This window comes from Asterias amurensis, chromosome 5 (genome assembly GCF_032118995.1).
Source record: "Asterias amurensis chromosome 5, ASM3211899v1".
Lineage (NCBI taxonomy): Eukaryota > Metazoa > Echinodermata > Asteroidea > Forcipulatida > Asteriidae > Asterias > Asterias amurensis.
In genome coordinates, this window is record NC_092652.1 from 20,969,307 (window position 1) to 20,987,585 (window position 18,279).

An 18,279-nucleotide genomic window follows, 5' to 3' on the forward strand; every position below is an offset into this window, starting at 1 on the left:
TCCACACAAGTTTGCCTCGAAATTGCGTGGTTTTCCCTCTACTGTGCGAACTTACATGGTCGGCCATTTATGGGAGTCAAAATTTTGACCCCCATAAATGGCCGACGTGTTAGTCGACGAGGTAAAAGGAAAACCACGCAATTTCGAGGCATGTTTGTGTGGATCATTGTATTCTACTTTTACAACATCTTTCTACCCATATGCATTTTATAAAAAACGGTTACAAACGCTTTTCAAAGACCAACTCGACCGATCCAAGGCAACGTGTTCCTTTAATTTGAAAAGAATCGAAACAATTGTCTTTTTTATTCCCTTTTTATGTAGATGGCATTTTTATAAGGCCAAGGGGTCAATCAAAACAAATAAATGTACAGTTTTCATTTCTATAACTCTACCTTTGCGTTTAGGCTAAAGTGACTTAAGTATAGAATTCATACCTCTGCCCACTTTCGTCAAGAGTTCATCCGCTTGGTACATTATATAGCATTTCGAGGGACCCCACAACACCCCGTGTGCATGCCATGGCTGTGCACAGCCATGTCATGCGCACGGGGTGTTCTTTTTGTTATCCAGATATAAGTCTGCTGGTGCAGAACACTGTCTGAATGCCATAGTCATAGGCAGTCATGTAAGAAAGGCATAATTGTTGGTGTAAGAATAGTTGTCGTGGTTCACAAGGAAGTATCATTATTTTGATGGTGCACCAGTGTTGCCGTTTGCTTCCCAGGAATATAGAGCGTATAATATTGGAACGCATCTACGTGTGTATACATTGTTCTAGTTTGTTGTTGTTGTTGTTGTTGTTGTTGTTTTGTTTATCGACCACTGAGGAGTTCAACAAGACCAATCATGGCTAGTGGAATTGCCAACGTCGTCAGCTTTTGCCAACCTCTGGGGACCAGTGAGACAGTTTGTCACGTTCCCAGCAGCAGAAGGCTGATGTGTGACCTGCCAAAACTTCCGCCAATACCAATTGACTGTTGCGGTAAATTTCAATTATATTTATTGTGCATTTATTAATTAAACAAAATTAACAAAGTGTAAAGTTCAAAATGCAAATGGCATGGAATATTGTTGTTCCTAATTTCAATTGTCTTTTACCAGTGCTCATTTTTGTAAACAATTGCCTTTTATTATCATACAAACTGGCAAGGGGCTGATTCGTTCAGTTCATCGATTAAAATATCCAAGATGCAGCAGAATGTGCATTTTACTCAGTGACACAATGAAACTATCAAACATCGTACTATCACATAGCAACTGATGTGCTTTACCCATAGCAACATCATTTGGAGTCTTAGTTTTAACCATTCACTTCAATCAGCTCATTGCATAATAAGAACTGTATACTGCAAACCATAAAAAGATCAAGCTGGTCACCTATACTATGGTGATTTGACATCGCAGCATTTTGGGGTCAAACCTAATGGTTATTGAGGGGAGGAAACCCAAATACAGGCACTATAATTAGTTCTAAATTCATTAAAATATCCTGCTTGTGGCCTGTAGTGTTTTTTGTACTGTTTTATGGTAAACAAAATAATTTTATGTAATTTTTGAAAACTTGATGCATAAAGACGGAAATGAATTTCACATCGTGAATAATAAAATGAACTGAAACTGAAATTGAATTGAAATTTTCTGTTGTACTATAACAGTCGATCCACCAACATGCCCGCTGTTGTGCACTGATGGTACTACGACACCTGGGCCCGGTTGCGGTACCGCTCCAATGCCACCTGATAGTACCACTCCAATGCCACCTGATGGCGGTACTTGTATACCTTGTATACCTAGTATACCTATAGCAGTTATGGCCATGGCCATAGTTATAACTGTATTTATCTGGAAGAGAAGGTAAGACGCCGAGAGCTTCATATTATCGTCGTGATCAAAGAGTTTAACTCACCATAAGTTATATCTAATTCGTGCCGTTGTGACTCATAGAACACACTTTAAAAATCCCGGGTCAGTGATTGACCCAAGATTCCGGGTCCCCGTGGGAGTATGACCCATTATGGGTCAACATGACCCAAAACGTGTGTCACAATGACCTGGGTCAGGTCACAATGACCCGGGTCAGATCACACTGACGTAGAATCCGAGTCAACAGCTTATTTTGTAATCGTTTCCGGGTCAGTCCTGGGACACGGAATCTGTCACTTCTGACCCTTGTTTTGAAAGAGCAGTCTTAATAACTGAATTTATTTTACTAATTTATCCAAGTTAAAGTAAAGATTTCGAGCCATATCAGAGAGTGGCGAGTATGACACATGTATAATCATTTACTTTTTTCAAAAATAATCAATTTATGGTAGTGATAGAAATATCTTCCCAAGTATTACCCAAATAATATATAATAACAATAATAATAATATGGATTTATAACGCGCACTTCTCCAGAAAACCAATCTAGGCGCCTACACAAAATGAAAACAATAGAAAATCAAACATAATGTAACTTATACCCAATGAAAGTCTAAGTGAACAAGTGTGTTTTTAGTTCCCTCTTGAAATTGTTCAGTGATGTTGTTTGGCGAAGTGAGACAGGGAACTTATTCTATAGGGCAGGAGCAGCTTTGGCGAAAGCACGGTCTCCGTACCTAATTGTTCTAGACCTTGGCTCTACCAGCAAGTGAGATCCAGCAGACCATAGGGCACATCTGCTGTGCTATAGTTGAGATTAGTTCACAAATATACTGTGGGGCTTGTCCATGCAGAACTTTGAACACAAGAAGGCAGATTTTGAAGGTGATCCTCTTTGCAATGGGGAGCCAATGTAGGCGTCTTATATAGGACAGCCGAAATGCGGTCGTATTTTCTGGCTTGGACAACGACTCGAGCAGCATTATTATGTACACGTTGCAGACGAGAAGTAGATGTAGCTGGAAGCCCAACCAAGAGCAAGTTGCAACAATCCAAGCGGGAGGAGACCAGAGCATGGATGACTTTCTCAGCTGTATCCAGAGACAAGTATTTGCGAATTTTGGCTATGGAAGTTAGCGCTTTTGCACACGCTTGAGATGTGTGATTCCATGTTGAACAGCTTGACGAACACAACTCCAAGATTTATAAATCCAACGGTTCTTTTCAGAACCACCCCCAACTCATTTAGAGATAGTTATTACATGGTGTTACCGCAAATTCTTCTTTCCACCATGCAAAGTTTCAAATCCTATTTAACTCCTAGATTGCGTGCACTATTGGAGGCGGACAGATCGTGGTTGTTGATTGAGAACTGTTGTGATGTAAACTTTGCACGGTCGTGTCGCGATCCCACAACAAGAACCTGTGCCATAATAATATTTGTTAACCCTGCTATGTATTTTGTCTTACTGCTCCCACAATGTATTGTGTTCTCAACGTAATTACCCTGTAAATTTGTGACTTCAATCGTTTTGATGTCATCGTAAAAGTCTTCTCCTGTTTTGTTACTTCATGTTCTTCATCATTTTAACCCCAAATTATCGCAACTTTTTGTTTTGCAGTTATTTCAAAGACTGGTTAAATTCTTCAAAATCTCATGACAACGAGTCAATTTCTGGTACCAATGGTCAACATAATGTAGTACTTCAAGAAGTTGAGTCTGTCAAGTCTGTTGAGTCTTGCGTTGAGTTGCATGCACGTTCAACTGACGTGGAACCGCCGCCACATCGTTACGAGGAGATTGGAAATGCAGCACCAGTGCAGCCAGAATCTAAGCTGCTCTACGAGACAAGTTTTGGTAACGTTGAGGGCAACCCTCGTGATGAACTACATGTTGACTCCCATGACGGAACTACCCTGACGTTGAACTAAAGATGCACGTTCAACTGACGTGGAAACAACCCCCAATGTTTACGAGGGAACCAGTAATGCAGCACTAGTAGAGCCATAATCTAAGCTGCTCTACGAGACAAGTTTTGGTAAAGTTTAGGGCAACCCTCGTGTTGAACTACATGTTGACCATGACGTTGAACTACATACTGACCCTGACGTTGAACTAAAGATGCACGTTCAAACGACCCCAAAATGTTTACGAGGAGATTGGAAATGCAGCACCAGTAGAGCAATAATCTAATATGCTAGACTAGACAAATGGTAACATATAGGGCAACCTCCGTGTTGAACTACATTTTAACTCTCATGACGTTGAACTACATGGTGACCCTGACGTTGAACTATACCATGCACGTTCAACTGACGTGGAAACGACGTGGAACACCGAATGTTTACGAGGGAATCAGTAATGCAGTAGAGCCATAATCTAAGCTGCTATATATACGAGTCAAGTTTTGGTATAACGTTTAGGAAAACCCCGCGTTGAACTCAAATGTTGACCATGACGTTGAACAAAATGGTTATGAGTCGACTCGAGGGGATCACTATATAAATGCAGGACAAGTATAAAGCAGCAATAGTAAAGCTAGAAACTAAACTGCGCATAGAGCTACATAGAGTTCGGCATTTATATGCTTCTAGTTATTATATATTAACTAGTATGAAGAGCATCGTTTATATACAAGTCTGTATACTGTTTTATTTTTGCATTGAACTCACTTTGTGTGGATCGTTTTGGTGAGAGGGTGTGGCTCATCCTCTCATGTAGGGGGTGTCCAGTAGGCATACCCATCGGATAATCCCCAAGTTTAAATCCAAGGTTGAAATTCTTCCATAATCAGCCCGGTTCATAATATAAATTATGCGTTGTGATGATTTCAATTATATTTATTGTACATTTAAACAAAATTATTAACAAAATGTAAAGTTGTTTAAATTATGTTCACATTACAAATGCCATGGTATAATTTTGTTCCTTGTCACAACGTTCCCTGCTGCAGAAGGCCGCCACCAATTCCGGATCCACCATGCCTGCCGCCTAACGGTAAATTAACACGTGATGATTTCAGATATATATATATATTGTACATTTATCATACCAACTGACAAGGTACCGATCACTTGTACCGATTCGTTCAGTTCATTTGTTCAAGGTGCAACCAGAATGTGCATTTTACTCAATGACACAATGAAACCATCAAACGTCGTGTTATCCCATAGCAAATGATGTGCTCTATTGACCCATTTCACCTGACGTCATCAGCAGAAAAATCATGGATGCGCCATACTGGTGGGCAATTTCACTGTGGGTTTTTATATTAACTCTATGGTGCACGGTATGCAGCGAAAGTGTGCATTTTAGGCGACGCGGCGTTAATAGACTGTGCAAGTCTCGCGCAGATTTGAACTTCCGGGACCATTGTGGTCCCAACCTTATGGAGTTTTACGTTGGGGAGATTTTGTTTCGTCCATTACTTTAGTTTAATATAGTTTATGACCATAAAAATGACATATGTTAAAAATGTAATATTAATTAACAACATATATAAAAGTTATAAAAAAGTCAACATAATAACGAAGAAAAACCGATATTTAAACTTGACCTCAGGTCAGGTTACTTGTAAAAAATTAAGAATTTGTGCCCATCTCCGATCACGAAACTTACGCAGACGCTTGTTTTGGCCGCGCGGGGTGGAAAGCTTTTTTATTGGTCGCTTAGGCGTCGGCTTCCTCTTTAAAATGCGTCACGCGTTTATCTAACGCCCTTGCGACCATCGTGCGTCCGCGTATAAACCAGCTTTTAGTAGTTTCACATTTGGGCGTAGATTTACAAAAGGGGTTTCAAAACATTTAAGATCAAACAAACATCCTTGTCCCAGAGTTTTACTTTTGTCTATACATAGACTTTAACCGATAATTGTGTATTTGTTTAAAAAGCTAAAACTAACTTAAACACGCTCTAATGGTTATTTTTATTGTTCAAATTCGGCATTAAGAAAAAATTAAAGCAAAGATTTGACTCATAAAAAAATTAAGTTCTTCAGTTGTCGTGTTTTCTCGCTCCGGTGCGCGCGAGACTTGCAGAGTCTATACACGTAAACCTAACTTTACGGTGGCCCACAACTGTCACGGCAAAACAAAAAGCGCCACGGCAAAACAAAAAGCGCCACGGCAAAACAAAAAGCGCCACGGCTAAACAAAAAGCGCCACGGCAAAACAAAAAGCGCCACGGCAAAACAAAAAGCGCCACGGCAAAACAAAAAGCGCCACGGCAAAACGAAAAGCGCCGCGGCAAAACAAAAAGCGCCACGGCAAAACGAGAAGCGCCACGGCAAAACGAAAAGAGCCACGGCAAAACGCAAAGAGCCACGGCAAAACGCAAAGAGCCACGGCAAAACGCAAAGAGCCACGGCAAAACGAAAAGCGCCGCGGCAAAACAAAAAGCGCCACGGCAAAACGAGAAGCGCCACGGCAAAACGAAAAAAGCCACGGCAAAACGCAAAGAGCCACGGCAAAACGCAAAGAGCCACGGCAAAACGCAAAGAGCCACGGCAAAACGAAAAGAGCCACGGCAAAACGAAAAGCATGTGGGTTAAAGGTCAAAAGGAGTCGCGGTGGTTCGGGATAGGTTATAAATGTTCAGCACGCTCAGTGTGCAGTTGATCTTTAGGCCCACGTAACGTGTACACACGTACAGAGGTCCCACATTCACCAGGCTTCACGGCACATGTAGCATGCGCATAATTATGGGTACCGGTCAACTCGGTCCCAAGCCAACTCGGTCCAAGTCAACTCGGTCCCAAGTCAACTCGGTCCCAGGTCAACTCGGTCCCAAGTCAACTCGGTCCCAAGTACAAGTCAACTCGGTCCTTCGACCAACCTTCATGTTTTTTTAATTATTTTATTGTACTGTTTCGTGTAAGTTAACTTGATAATATTATTATGTTCGTGTAAGTTTACTTACTTTTTGTTTTCAACCAACCTTAATGTGTTTTTTAATTTTGATTTTTTTTATTACGTGTAAGTTAACTGGAAAGTTTTGTTTACTATTATTTTTAACAAACATTAATTTTCTCATGTTGTTTCTCAGAAATCGTACTTTTTATTATTTGTTGTATGTGTTTTTGAGAATTTTGTTTTGATAAAATAAACATACACTGAAAGAAATCAAAGATGATTCAATTGTTAATGTTTGTCAATTAATGTTAATTGTTGAGAGCCATACAAAAAACAATACTGGTTGAAAGCAAAGAAACATTGAACCCATTGTTTTTCAGTTGCATTTACTCGCCCAACACAATTATGGTAATATTCAAAAGTGAAACAAACACATGTTGAATATAAAAACAAATGAGACGCTATTGAAGGCATCGAATAAACCCTGGAGATCGGTACACACTCATCTCGTTTAATGTACAAAGTCAAAGGATTTTTTTTTTAGTTATTTGTTTTCCAAGTCAAAGAACTTTCCGTCAACCATACTTACCGAGTTGACTTGGGACCGAGTTGACTCATAAGCATAATTATAGCATGCACCGTTAAGGCTGACGTTTAAAACAAAAAAGGAAGAAAAGAAATAGAAAGGAAATGCCCTTCTGCAGTAATTGCGGGATTGAACTCAGGAGTGCAGACAATTTTTGTTCCAATTAATGTGGAAAAGGAGGTGGAAGAGGAGTGGATTTTAAGTGAGGCAGTTAGTTTAGGCTAAACTGATGTTTTAAATTTAAATTTTAGTATTTTTTATATTTATGTTCTTCTGTTCTTTTTAAAGATGCTATGTCAGATTTTTGGCCGATTTGACCCAAAAATTTTGATTTAAAATTCAATAGGTATTTTGATGGGGGTCGAGAAAGTTACACGCTTTCGTTTGAGCCATTGCTCGAAAAGGTCCGCCAGTTATTAGTAGCGGTGAAATAAAGTGCTCAAAATTAGTTTTTGTCGGGATCCCGACAATATATCACGTGACCAATTCTTATGTGTTTTATAAGAAACGTTTAAATTTTTGTCAAGGTTCCTGACCATTAAAAGTAAAAGGTTACACTTTTTTGTTAGAGCGGGTAATACTCCTGAAATACCATTCACTCAAAACAATCTATAACAATGATGTATACTTCTACGTACTAGTAGTACTATACTTGTAGTAGTATACAAAGATTAGTTTAGAACAGAGTGTACTATACTTCTAGCTGCTGGTTAGTACAAAAGTACTCTCCGTATTTTTAGCATATGTTCAGGAACACTGACTGACCACCACAGCTAGAAACGTCGTCAGTCCAAACTCCAATTGTCGTGTCATGGAAATTTCAAACGTCTCATGACGAGTCATACCAAGGGCTAAAGCCCTAGAAATTGACACACTTGTCTGTACTGCCGGTGTACTGACATAAACCAACACGATTTCCGACAACACATTACGTGGGCCTAAAGATCAACTGCACACTGCGCGTTCTGACCATTTATAACCTATCCCATGAATCACCGCGACTCCTTTCGACCTTTAACCCGCATGCTTTTCGTTTTTCCGTGGCTCTTTTCGTTTTGCCGTGGCGCTTTTCGTTTTGCCGTGGCTCTTTTCGTTTTGCCGTGGCGCTTTTCGTTTTGCCGTGGCTCTTTTTGTTTTGCCGTGGCTCTTTTTGTTTTGCCGTGGCTCTTTTTGTTTTGCCGTGGGGCTTTTCGTTTTGCCGTGGCGCTTTTTGTTTTGCCCTGGCGCGTTATGTTTTGCCGCGGCGCTTTTCGTTTTGCCGTGGCGCTTTTTGTTTTGCCGTGGCGCTTTTTGTTTTGCCGTGACATTTGTGTGTCACCGTACTAACTGCCCACCAACATGGTGAGCGTGGCATTGATCGCCGCGTGTGATACGCGTGCAAGGGGTCAATAGCAACATAATTTATCACTTCAATCGGTCCATTGCATGATAAGAACTGTATACTACAAACTATACCAAGATCTAGCTATGGTGATTTGACATAGCAGCATTTTGGGGTCAAACAGAATGGTCATCGAGACGAGAGGAACAATTTGAATCTGTTACTTTTCACCTGCTTTGAATTTTGAATGTTTTAATCGTGATACATTAGTATTATTGTTTCGATTGTCTGTATTTCGATGAGTGTTTTATCACCGGGAAAACACTTTTTATGTGTAAGCTCTATAATCATGACTAACGCCGCGTTTGCATTGGACAATTGGGTCTGGTAAAACTACCGGCCCGTCAAGTTTACCATTTTAAAGTTGGACACTTTTGGTATTACTCAAAAACGTTGTTAGCATAAAAACTTACTTGGTATTGAGTAATGGAGAGCTGTTGATAGTATACAACATTGTGAGAAACGGCTCCCTCTGCAGCAGTAACATAGTTTTCGAGAAGAAGTAATTCTCCACCAATTTGATTTCAAGACCTCAGACTTAGATTTTGAGATCTCGAAATCAAGCATCTGAAAGCACACAACTGCGTGTGACAAGGTTTTTTTTTCTTTCATTATTATCTTGCAACTTCGACGACAAACGTAGCTCAAATTTCCACAGGTTTGTTGCTTTATGCATATGTTGAGATAATTATACCAAGTGCGAAGGCTGGTCTTTGAAAACTACCAATAGTGTCCAGTGTCTTTAAGTCCAATGCGAACACGGCTTAAATAAATCGAATTTCATCTAATTTAACTCTCTCTTAATTAATTGTTTATCAACAGTGACGACGACTACGACGCCTATGCCCACTACGACACCTATGGACACTACGACACCCATGGACACTACGACACCTATGGACACTACGACACCTATGGACACTACGACACCCATGGACACTACGACACCCATGGACACTACGACACATATGCCCACTACGACATCCTTACCTAGTGGCGGTATGACAGAGGTGTCCACCCCGATCTCTCCACCATCAGATAATGCAGTGTGTTGGTGGATTGTTCTTATAATAGCAGCAGTAGGCCTACTGCTAATAATTCTATTGATCTGGAAGCGAAGGTGAGAAACCGATAATTTTTATGGTTGTAAGATCATCAATGGGTTAAAATCACCACTGCCTAATACATGCCTTTACGACTCACAACCAACAATCCTGGGTCAGTGATTGACCCAGCGGTGTCAACATGACCCGGGTTAGATCACACTGACACAGAAGCCGACTCAGAATTTCACAGTCATTAAAATTTTAATTCAATTGGCTTTATCCAATGTTTTCAGTTTGCTGTACCTCATTTTATGGAACAATCTCCCTCTTCATCATAATTTATAGCCGAATTATCGCCTTTTTGCTATGCAGGTCTTTCAGGGTAATTAACTGCCTCTGTTCTTCAAAACCTCGTGACGAAGTTCCACCTGACGTTGGACTTTTTGTTGAGCCTGTCGAGCTTGTTGAGCCTGGCGTTATTGAGTTGCATGCACGTTCAACTGACGTGGAACCGCCGCCACATCGTTACGAGGAGATTGGAAATGCAGCACCAGTACAGCCAGAATCTGTGCTGCTCTACGAGACAAGTTTTGGTAATGAAGGGCAACTTCGTGGTGTACATGCTGACCATGACGTGGAACTACATGCTGACCATGCAGGCGTTGAAGAACGTTCAACTGACGTGGAAACAACCCCCAATATTTACGAGGGAATCAGTAATGCAGCACCAGTAGAGCCAGAAGCTAAACTGTTCAACAAAATTTCCATTTGATGGATATTGCCTGTTACTGGTATTCAGCTGTTGTTGGCTTATCCTGAAAACCACATCGAAATTTGGTTGGAAATCCTGTTTTTATGAAGGCAAAATTTCATGCTTAGCAAATTTTTGTGCTTAGCAGCTCTATGAAATTGGGCCCTGCTCTATGAGTTACTGTTTTGGAAATCGGATGAAAAATGCTCCACGCAGAATTAACACGCGTTGTTAACATTATCGTTGTCGTTCTGTTTATCGCGGCCTGTGTGGCCGGGCCTTTAGCCTTGCTCAAGGCAGTCGCACTATTTACCTCGAAAAAGACGCCGTATCAACCCATCCAAAAAGTTTGTGGTAGAAGAGGTGTGCTATGAATCCCACAAAGACAGTTTGGACACCACAAAAGGCTCGATGGCTAAATCAACAAAACACACAGAGTCAAGTCTTTATATCATTGAAGTCCTACAAAGTGAAACATTAATTCTTAATCATCATGGAGGAAGTTTGATGTAGAAGAGGGGGTGTGCCACAGTGACAAATCTACACGATAGTTCAGACATCACAAAAGGCTCGATGGCCAATTCAACAAACCACAGGGTCAAGTTTCCCTAAGCAATGAATTATCTACGTCGCCGAAAAAAAACCTCAATCAATATGGTTTGGTGGAGTTATTTGTGGTTGTATTATTCAACAATGAGCTCACTTTATAAAAACAGTCGATGAAGGCACTTTCGCATAAAATAATCACAAGGTGAAATCTGGACGGGTTCCATTTATACGAGGCATTGCGCCAAAAGAATGTTGAAGGATTGTGTAAAAATTCCTACTAGTAACCCTTTGCAGAAGAAAAAATTCCGCCTGAAATCCCTTCGAAGTTTGAAAAAAAAATGGCATTTAATTTCGAAAAAAAGAAAACGACCCTGTCAGATCACCTCTAAAATGACACTGCATACACCGTCGCGTCTGCTCAAAGTTTGACCGAGAGTGTGCAAGTTTCGCACGTATATAGGAACTTCCGGTATCAAAGTTGGTTCTATTTCAACTGTGACTTCATTTCTAAATCAAGCTTTTTGGAGGCTTAACAACTGATATCTGTTTACATACTTCGAAGTGAAATATTTCTTGAAATGCTTTATATGCTATCGAAATCTAATGTATAGTTCCAAAAGTATGTGTTGCTATTAGGCATAAAAATGTTATGTTCGCGTAACCCGACCTACCCTAAAAATACGGTCGACCCTGGGTATTTTCATTTTTATTTTTAAATAAATTTAAAGATTAAAATCTATTAAAGCCATTTACACTTTCAGTACAGAAAAAAAGGTTCACAGATTTACAAATAATTTACAGGGTTTACAGAAGGTAAGATTTCTCTTGAAATATTGTTCCATGAAATGCTTTACTTTTTGAGAAAACATTTAAACAATATCAATTCTCGATAGCGAGAATTACGGATTTATTTTAAACACATGTCATGACACGGCGAAACGCACGGAAACAAGAGTGGGTTTACCCGTTATTTTCTCCCGACTCCGATGACCGACTGAGCCTAAAAAAAAATATATTAAAGTTTGTTATTTTATATATAAGTTGTGATACACGAAGTGTGGGACTTGGACAATACTGATTACCGAAAGTGTGTAATGGCTTTAAAGACAGGTCATCAAGAGTTTAAAAATATTTATTATCTGTTGTGTGTAGCCTTGTTTTCTTTTGTTATCGTGTATACGACCGGCTTAAACAACAGGAAAACTTGTCATTTTCGTTACTGGGAGGGAGAAGAAAAAATCCCTACCTACCTACCCTATTTTGGGGGGCCCGTTACGCCAACATAACATATTTTTGTGTATGCCTTAGTTTAAGCGAATTCCAAACGATACATTCCCTTCAAACGCTACACAACCGACAGTTTCAGGTGTGCGCGATTCGATCATTTTCGTCAATTACTTTTATTCTATTTCTTTGGTCTCACGTAGTTTATTTGCTATAGTCATATTGTTTGGAAACTAGTTTGTCGTTATTATGTGGAAGTAAAGTAAATTTGTCAATAATTCCTTTTCTTTTCTCTTCTGTAAAAGTACGTAGAAAAACTGCATAAACTTACTCTGCCAGAAATTAACCAGATTCATATGGTAAACATTGAGTGTATACACTTTAACATTCCTTTCATAGCAAGGTTGGCTACAAGAGGTCAGACTTTTTCTAATTCTTGACCCTGTTTCTTTGTATTAAACGATTCGACTCATGACCTTTATTGTAGCGGTATATCTCTAGCCTTGTTTTCAAGGCGCTCGCGGCTTCCTGGATTAAAAAAATCACGAACAGCGCCAACATTGGTGCTCGCACAGACATAAAGAACCTTATTCTAAAAATTGTTGGTGAATTTTTCACCCTTAAAACACAAACTTGTTATCATCACCTCCTCATTCGCCCATTGCTTTACACGTTGTTTTGCTTGCGATTTGCGGAATTTGCCCACGGTTTGGGGTAAAGTCGGTTGCTGTCAAAATAACGGCACCCAGACGTTGATTTCCATAGGTGCTGCCCGTCTTTGTGTCTGTGGGTGCTCGCCATAGAGTTATATATAAGACCTAGAGGGCGCACTGGCCTATTATTATACGTGGCGTTTGTGCACGAAGCATCACTCGTGCGCCCTCCAGTTCTTATAATATAACTCTATGGTGCTCGCGCGGTTTGCGATGTACTCGGGTCATACGGGAAGCCGCGAGCGCCTTGACTTAAGTCTACAACAGGCCCAGACGGGGAGAAAGATTATCAAAGGGCTCCCCCATGTGACGGGATTGCAGAGGGGAATTCCCTACCGTCATAAGCCCAGATGTCAAAATTACATGCTGATCGTCTTTTGTCTGTTAATCAGCAGATTACCAGAGTGTTCATTTTTTTAAGTTTCATTTTTCAACTCAAAATTAAAAAGATACAAACACTCATTGTTTACCACGTTGACCATCGTTGACGATACGTACATGTCTTTGTGTAAACAACTTGCTTGAAAATGTTGTAATTTTAAGTGGTTTGTGTTTGCTGATATTAAAGGAACACGTTGCCTTGGTTCGGACGAGTTGGTCAAAACAAAAGCGTTTGTAACCGTTTTTTATAAAATGCATATGGTTGGAAAGATGTTTTAAAAGTAGAATACAATGATCCACACAAGTTTGCCTCGAAATTGCGTGGTTTTCCCTCTACTGTGCGAACTTACATGGTCGGCCATTTATGGGAGTCAAAATTTTGACCCCCATAAATGGCCGACGTGTTAGTCGACGAGGTAAAAGGAAAACCACGCAATTTCGAGGCATGTTTGTGTGGATCATTGTATTCTACTTTTACAACATCTTTCTACCCATATGCATTTTATAAAAAACGGTTACAAACGCTTTTCAAAGACCAACTCGACCGATCCAAGGCAACGTGTTCCTTTAATTTGAAAAGAATCGAAACAATTGTCTTTTTTATTCCCTTTTTATGTAGATGGCATTTTTATAAGGCCAAGGGGTCAATCAAAACAAACAAATAAATGTACAGTTTTCATTTCTATAACTCTACCTTTGCGTTTAGGCTAAAGTGACTTAAGTATAGAATTCATACCTCTGCCCACTTTCGTCAAGAGTTCATCCGCTTGGTACATTACATAGCATTTCGAGGGACCCCACAACACCCCGTGTGCATGCCATGGCTGTGCACAGCCATGTCATGGGGGTGTTCTTTTTGTTATCCAGATATAAGTCTGCTGGTGCAGAACACTGTCTGAATGCCATAGTCATAGGCAGTCATGTAAGAAAGGCATAATTGTTGGTGTAAGAATAGTTGTTGTGGTTCACAAGGAAGTATCATTATTTTGATGGTGCACCAGTGTTGCCGTTTGCTTCCCAGGAATATAGAGCGTATAATATTGGAACGCATCTACGTGTGTATACATTGTTCTAGTTTGTTGTTGTTGTTGTTGTTGTTGTTGTTGTTTTGTTTATCGACCACTGAGGAGTTCAACAAGACCAATCATGGCTAGTGGAATTGCCAACGTCGTCAGCTTTTGCCAACCTCTGGGGACCAGTAAGACAGTTTGTCACGTTCCCAGCAGCAGAAGGCTGATGTGTGACCTGCCAGAACTTCCGCCAATACCAATTGACTGTAGCGGTAAATTTCAATTATATTTATTGTGCATTTATTAATTAAACAAAATTAACAAAGTGTAAAGTTCAAAATGCAAATGGCATGGAATATTGTTGTTCCTAATTTCAATTATATTTTACCAGTGCTCATTTTTGTAAATACATTGCCTTTTACAATCATACAAACTGGCAAGGGGCTGATTCGTTCAGTTCATCGATTAAAATATCCAAGATGCAACCAGAATGTGCATTTTACTCACTCAATGACACAATGAAACTATCAAACATTGTACTATCACATAGCAACTGATGTGCTCTACCCATAGCAACAACATTTGGAGTCTTAGTTTTAACCATTCACTTCAATCAGTTCATTGCATAATAAGAACTGTATACTACAAACCATTCAAAGATCAAGCTGGTCACCTCTGGTGATTTGACAAAGCAGCATTTTGGGGTCAAACCTAATGGTTATTGAGGGGGGGGGGAACCCAAATACAGGCACTATTATTAGTTCTATATTCATTTAAAAATCCTGCTTGTGGCTTGTAGTGTTTTTTTGTACTGTTTTGTGGTAAAACAAATAATTTTAGGTAATTTTTGCAAACTTGATGGAAAAATAATTGCAAAAATTACATAAAATTATATTTCGGCCTTTATATATACATTGTATATATAAAGGCCGAAATGAATTTCCCATCGTGGATAAAAAAAAAAATGAATTGAAACTGAAATTGAATTGAAATTCTCTTTTGTACTATATAACAGCCAATCCACCAACGTGCACACCAACACGTCCAGAGAATCAATACTGTTGGATTATTCTGGGATGTATCATGCTTTCAGCAGCAGTATTGTTACTTTTTGTTATCTGGAAGGGAAGGTAAGACGCCGAGAGCTTTATATCGTTGTGATCAAAGAGTTTAACTCACCATAAGTTGTACCCAATTCGTGCCGTTGTGACTCATAGAACACACTTTAAAAATCCCGGGTCAGCGATTGACCCAGATTTCGGGTCCCCGTGGGGGTATGACCCATTATGGGTCAACATGACCCAAAACGTGTGTCACAATGACCCGGGTCAGGTCACAATGACCCGGGTCAGATCACACTGACGTAGAATCCGAGTCAACAGCTTATTTTGTAATCGTTTCCGGGTCAGTCCTGGGACACGGAATCTGTCACTTCTGACCCTTGTTTTTGTTTTTTAAAATTACGGTACTGTGTTACCATTGCATAGCTGAAAAACACAAAATAAAACGAGAAAGAGCAGTCTTAATAATTGAATTTTATTTTACTAATTTATCCAAGTGAAAGTAAAGATTTCGAGCCATATCAGAGAGTGGCGAGTATGACACCTGTATAATCATTTTTTTTTTTTTTTTTTCAAAAATAATAAATTTAATAAAAGTAATGATAGAAATATCTTCCCAAGTATTACCCAAATATATGTGCCATAATATTTGTTTACCCTGCAATTTATTTTGTCTTACTGCTCCCACAATGTACTGTGTTCTCAACGTAATTACCCTGTAAATTTGTGACTTCAGTCATTTTGAAATAAAGATGTCATCGTAAAAGTCATAGTCTTCTCCTTTTTCGTTACTCCATGTTCTTCATCATTTAACCCCAAATTATCGCAACTTTTTGTTTTGCAGGTATTTCAAAGTCATTTTCTGGATCAATTCTCATGACAACGAGTCAAGGTCTGGTACCGATGGTCCACCTGATGTTGACGTTGAGTTGGATGAAACTGACGTTGAAACGACGCCACAATGTCACAGGAGATCGGAAATCCAGCAGTCCACTAACTAAACTGTTCTACGAGCGAAGTCTTTGGTAACGTTTAGGGCAACCTCGTGTTGAACTACTCTCATGACGTTGAACTACATGTTGACCCCGACGTTGAACTATACATGCACGTTCAACTGACGTGGAAGCAATTAACCCCAACGTTTACGAGGGAATCAGTAATGCAGCACCAGAGAGCCAGAATCTAAGTTACTCTACGAGTCGAGTTTTGATAACGTGTAGGGCAATCCTGTGCTGTAGGCCTCACGCTGACCCTGACGTTGAACAACATTTTGACCCAACGTTGAACTATATGCACGTTCAACTGACGTTGGATCGACACACAACTTGTTGCCAACGAGGGAATCGGTAATACAGTAGAGCCAGAATCTAAGCTGCTATACGAGTCAAGTTTTGGTAACGTTTAGGGCAACCTCGTGTTGAACTACATGTTGACTCTCATGACGTTGAACTACATGTTGACCCTGATGTTCAACTATACATGCACGTTCAACTGACGTGGAAACGACCCCAAATGTTTACGAGTGAATCAGTAATGCAGTAGAGCCATAATCTAAATTGCTATGAGTCAAGTTCTGGTAAAGTGTATAGGGCAACCCCCTGCTGTAGGCCTACATGCTGATCCTGACGTTGTATGTGGACCCTGACGTTGAACAATGGTTATGAGTCGAGGGGATCACTATACAGGGTGTCTCAAAAAAAAGGTAATCCTACTTTAAAGGGTTTTTATGGCCAGACTTTTATGTTTACCAGCAGAAAGTATGGCATCATCTTAAAGCTGAAACCTTGTGCTTTCCAATGTTATATTTGGTTACATTCCAGGGTCATGCATCAGCGAGCACCATTGTCTTGACAATGTGGTGCAAAAATGCAGTTGGTTCACTTTTAAACCCTTGTCATTCTGGCCTTCAGACAGTGTGTAAACCTCAGGTTGTCACAATGGTTCAGCTAACGGCAGAACAGAGAATATTTGTGGTCAAGAAATGGTATGAAACCAGAACTTTTTGCAGGCTACACAGGATGCATTTGGAGAAGCATTCCCAGATCGAGAACCACCAGCAAAGAAACAATCTGGGCCAATGTGTGAAAGTATGGAACCAGCCTCAATCGCAACAAAGGAAGTTCAGGAAGGCCAAGACAGCGAGATCTCAGGAAAACATTGCTATCCTACGACAGCAACTGATTGACCACCCACGGGAGACAAGTGCAAGACGGAATGGTTTCGGACTGATGAGCCACACCACTTTTAATCGGATCACTCATCTGGACCTTCCACTTCCATCTGTTCCACATTTTCACATCCGTCATGAACTTCTGCTTCCTGATCTTGCAAGAAGACATACTTTCTGTGAGTGGCTTCTTGAGCGGTGTGAGAGAGATCCCAGCAAACTTCTGGTTTTATACCTTTTCTTGACCACTCTGCTGTTATTAGCTGAACCATTTGTGACAACCCGAGGTTTACACTCTGTCTGAAGGCCAAAATGACATGGGTTCAAAAGTGAACCAACTGCATTTATGCACCACAACTTCAAGACAATGGTGCTCGCTGATGCATGACCCTGGAATGTAACCAAATGTATCATTGGAAAGCACAAGGTTGCAGCTTTAAGATGATGCCATACTTTCTGCTGGTAAACATAATAATCTGGCCATAAAAACCCTTTAAAGTAGGATTACCTTTTTTTTTTTGAGACACCCTGTATAAATGCAGCACAAGTAGAGCAGCATCAGTAAAGCCATAAACTAAACTGCGCATAGAGCTACGTACGGCACTTATATGCTTCTAATTATATAAACTAATAATGACGAGCGTCGTGTATAGAAATGTATACTGTTTTCTGCATTGAATTCACTTTGTGTGG

At 40.0% G+C, this 18,279-nt stretch overlaps 2 protein-coding genes across 3 annotated transcripts; both read left to right on the top strand.

Annotated features, from left to right (window-relative positions):
- Window positions 1-258: 258 nt before the first annotated feature.
- LOC139937003 (uncharacterized) lies at window positions 259-17,169 on the top strand. 2 transcript variants are annotated; one of them, XM_071931926.1, is made up of 4 exons: window positions 259-985; window positions 9,507-9,804; window positions 10,103-10,460; window positions 16,759-17,169. In XM_071931926.1, the coding sequence occupies exons 1-4, from the start codon at window positions 850-852 to the stop codon at window positions 16,822-16,824; spliced, it is 858 nt and encodes a 285-aa protein (XP_071788027.1). In that variant the 5' UTR covers window positions 259-849; the 3' UTR covers window positions 16,825-17,169. The 2 variants fall into 2 exon arrangements, with proteins under 2 accessions (XP_071788027.1, XP_071788026.1); XM_071931925.1 differs by lacking the exons at window positions 259-985; window positions 16,759-17,169 and adding an exon at window positions 3,499-4,864 and having other exon boundaries at window positions 10,103-12,244.
- Window positions 14,123-16,779, top strand: LOC139937005 (uncharacterized). Its single transcript, XM_071931929.1, has 3 exons — window positions 14,123-14,630; window positions 15,374-15,488; window positions 16,264-16,779. Exons 1-3 carry the CDS (start codon window positions 14,495-14,497, stop codon window positions 16,418-16,420), a joined length of 408 nt encoding a protein of 135 aa, XP_071788030.1. The 5' UTR covers window positions 14,123-14,494; the 3' UTR covers window positions 16,421-16,779.
- Window positions 17,170-18,279: the final 1,110 nt, after the last annotated feature.

Excerpts from the sequence above, each read along its gene's own strand:
- LOC139937005 (XM_071931929.1), top strand. The coding sequence starts at position 14,495 with ATGGCTAGTGGAATTGCCAACGTCGTCAGCTTTTGCCAACCTCTGGGG. Across the intron at positions 14,631-15,373 it reads AATACCAATTGACTGTAGCG|CCAATCCACCAACGTGCACA; the intron begins GTAAATTTCAAT and ends ACTATATAACAG. Across the intron at positions 15,489-16,263 it reads TTTGTTATCTGGAAGGGAAG|GTATTTCAAAGTCATTTTCT; the intron begins GTAAGACGCCGA and ends TTTGTTTTGCAG.
- LOC139937003 (XM_071931926.1), top strand. The coding sequence starts at position 850 with ATGGCTAGTGGAATTGCCAACGTCGTCAGCTTTTGCCAACCTCTGGGG. Across the intron at positions 986-9,506 it reads AATACCAATTGACTGTTGCG|TGACGACGACTACGACGCCT; the intron begins GTAAATTTCAAT and ends GTTTATCAACAG. Across the intron at positions 9,805-10,102 it reads CTATTGATCTGGAAGCGAAG|GTCTTTCAGGGTAATTAACT; the intron begins GTGAGAAACCGA and ends TTTGCTATGCAG.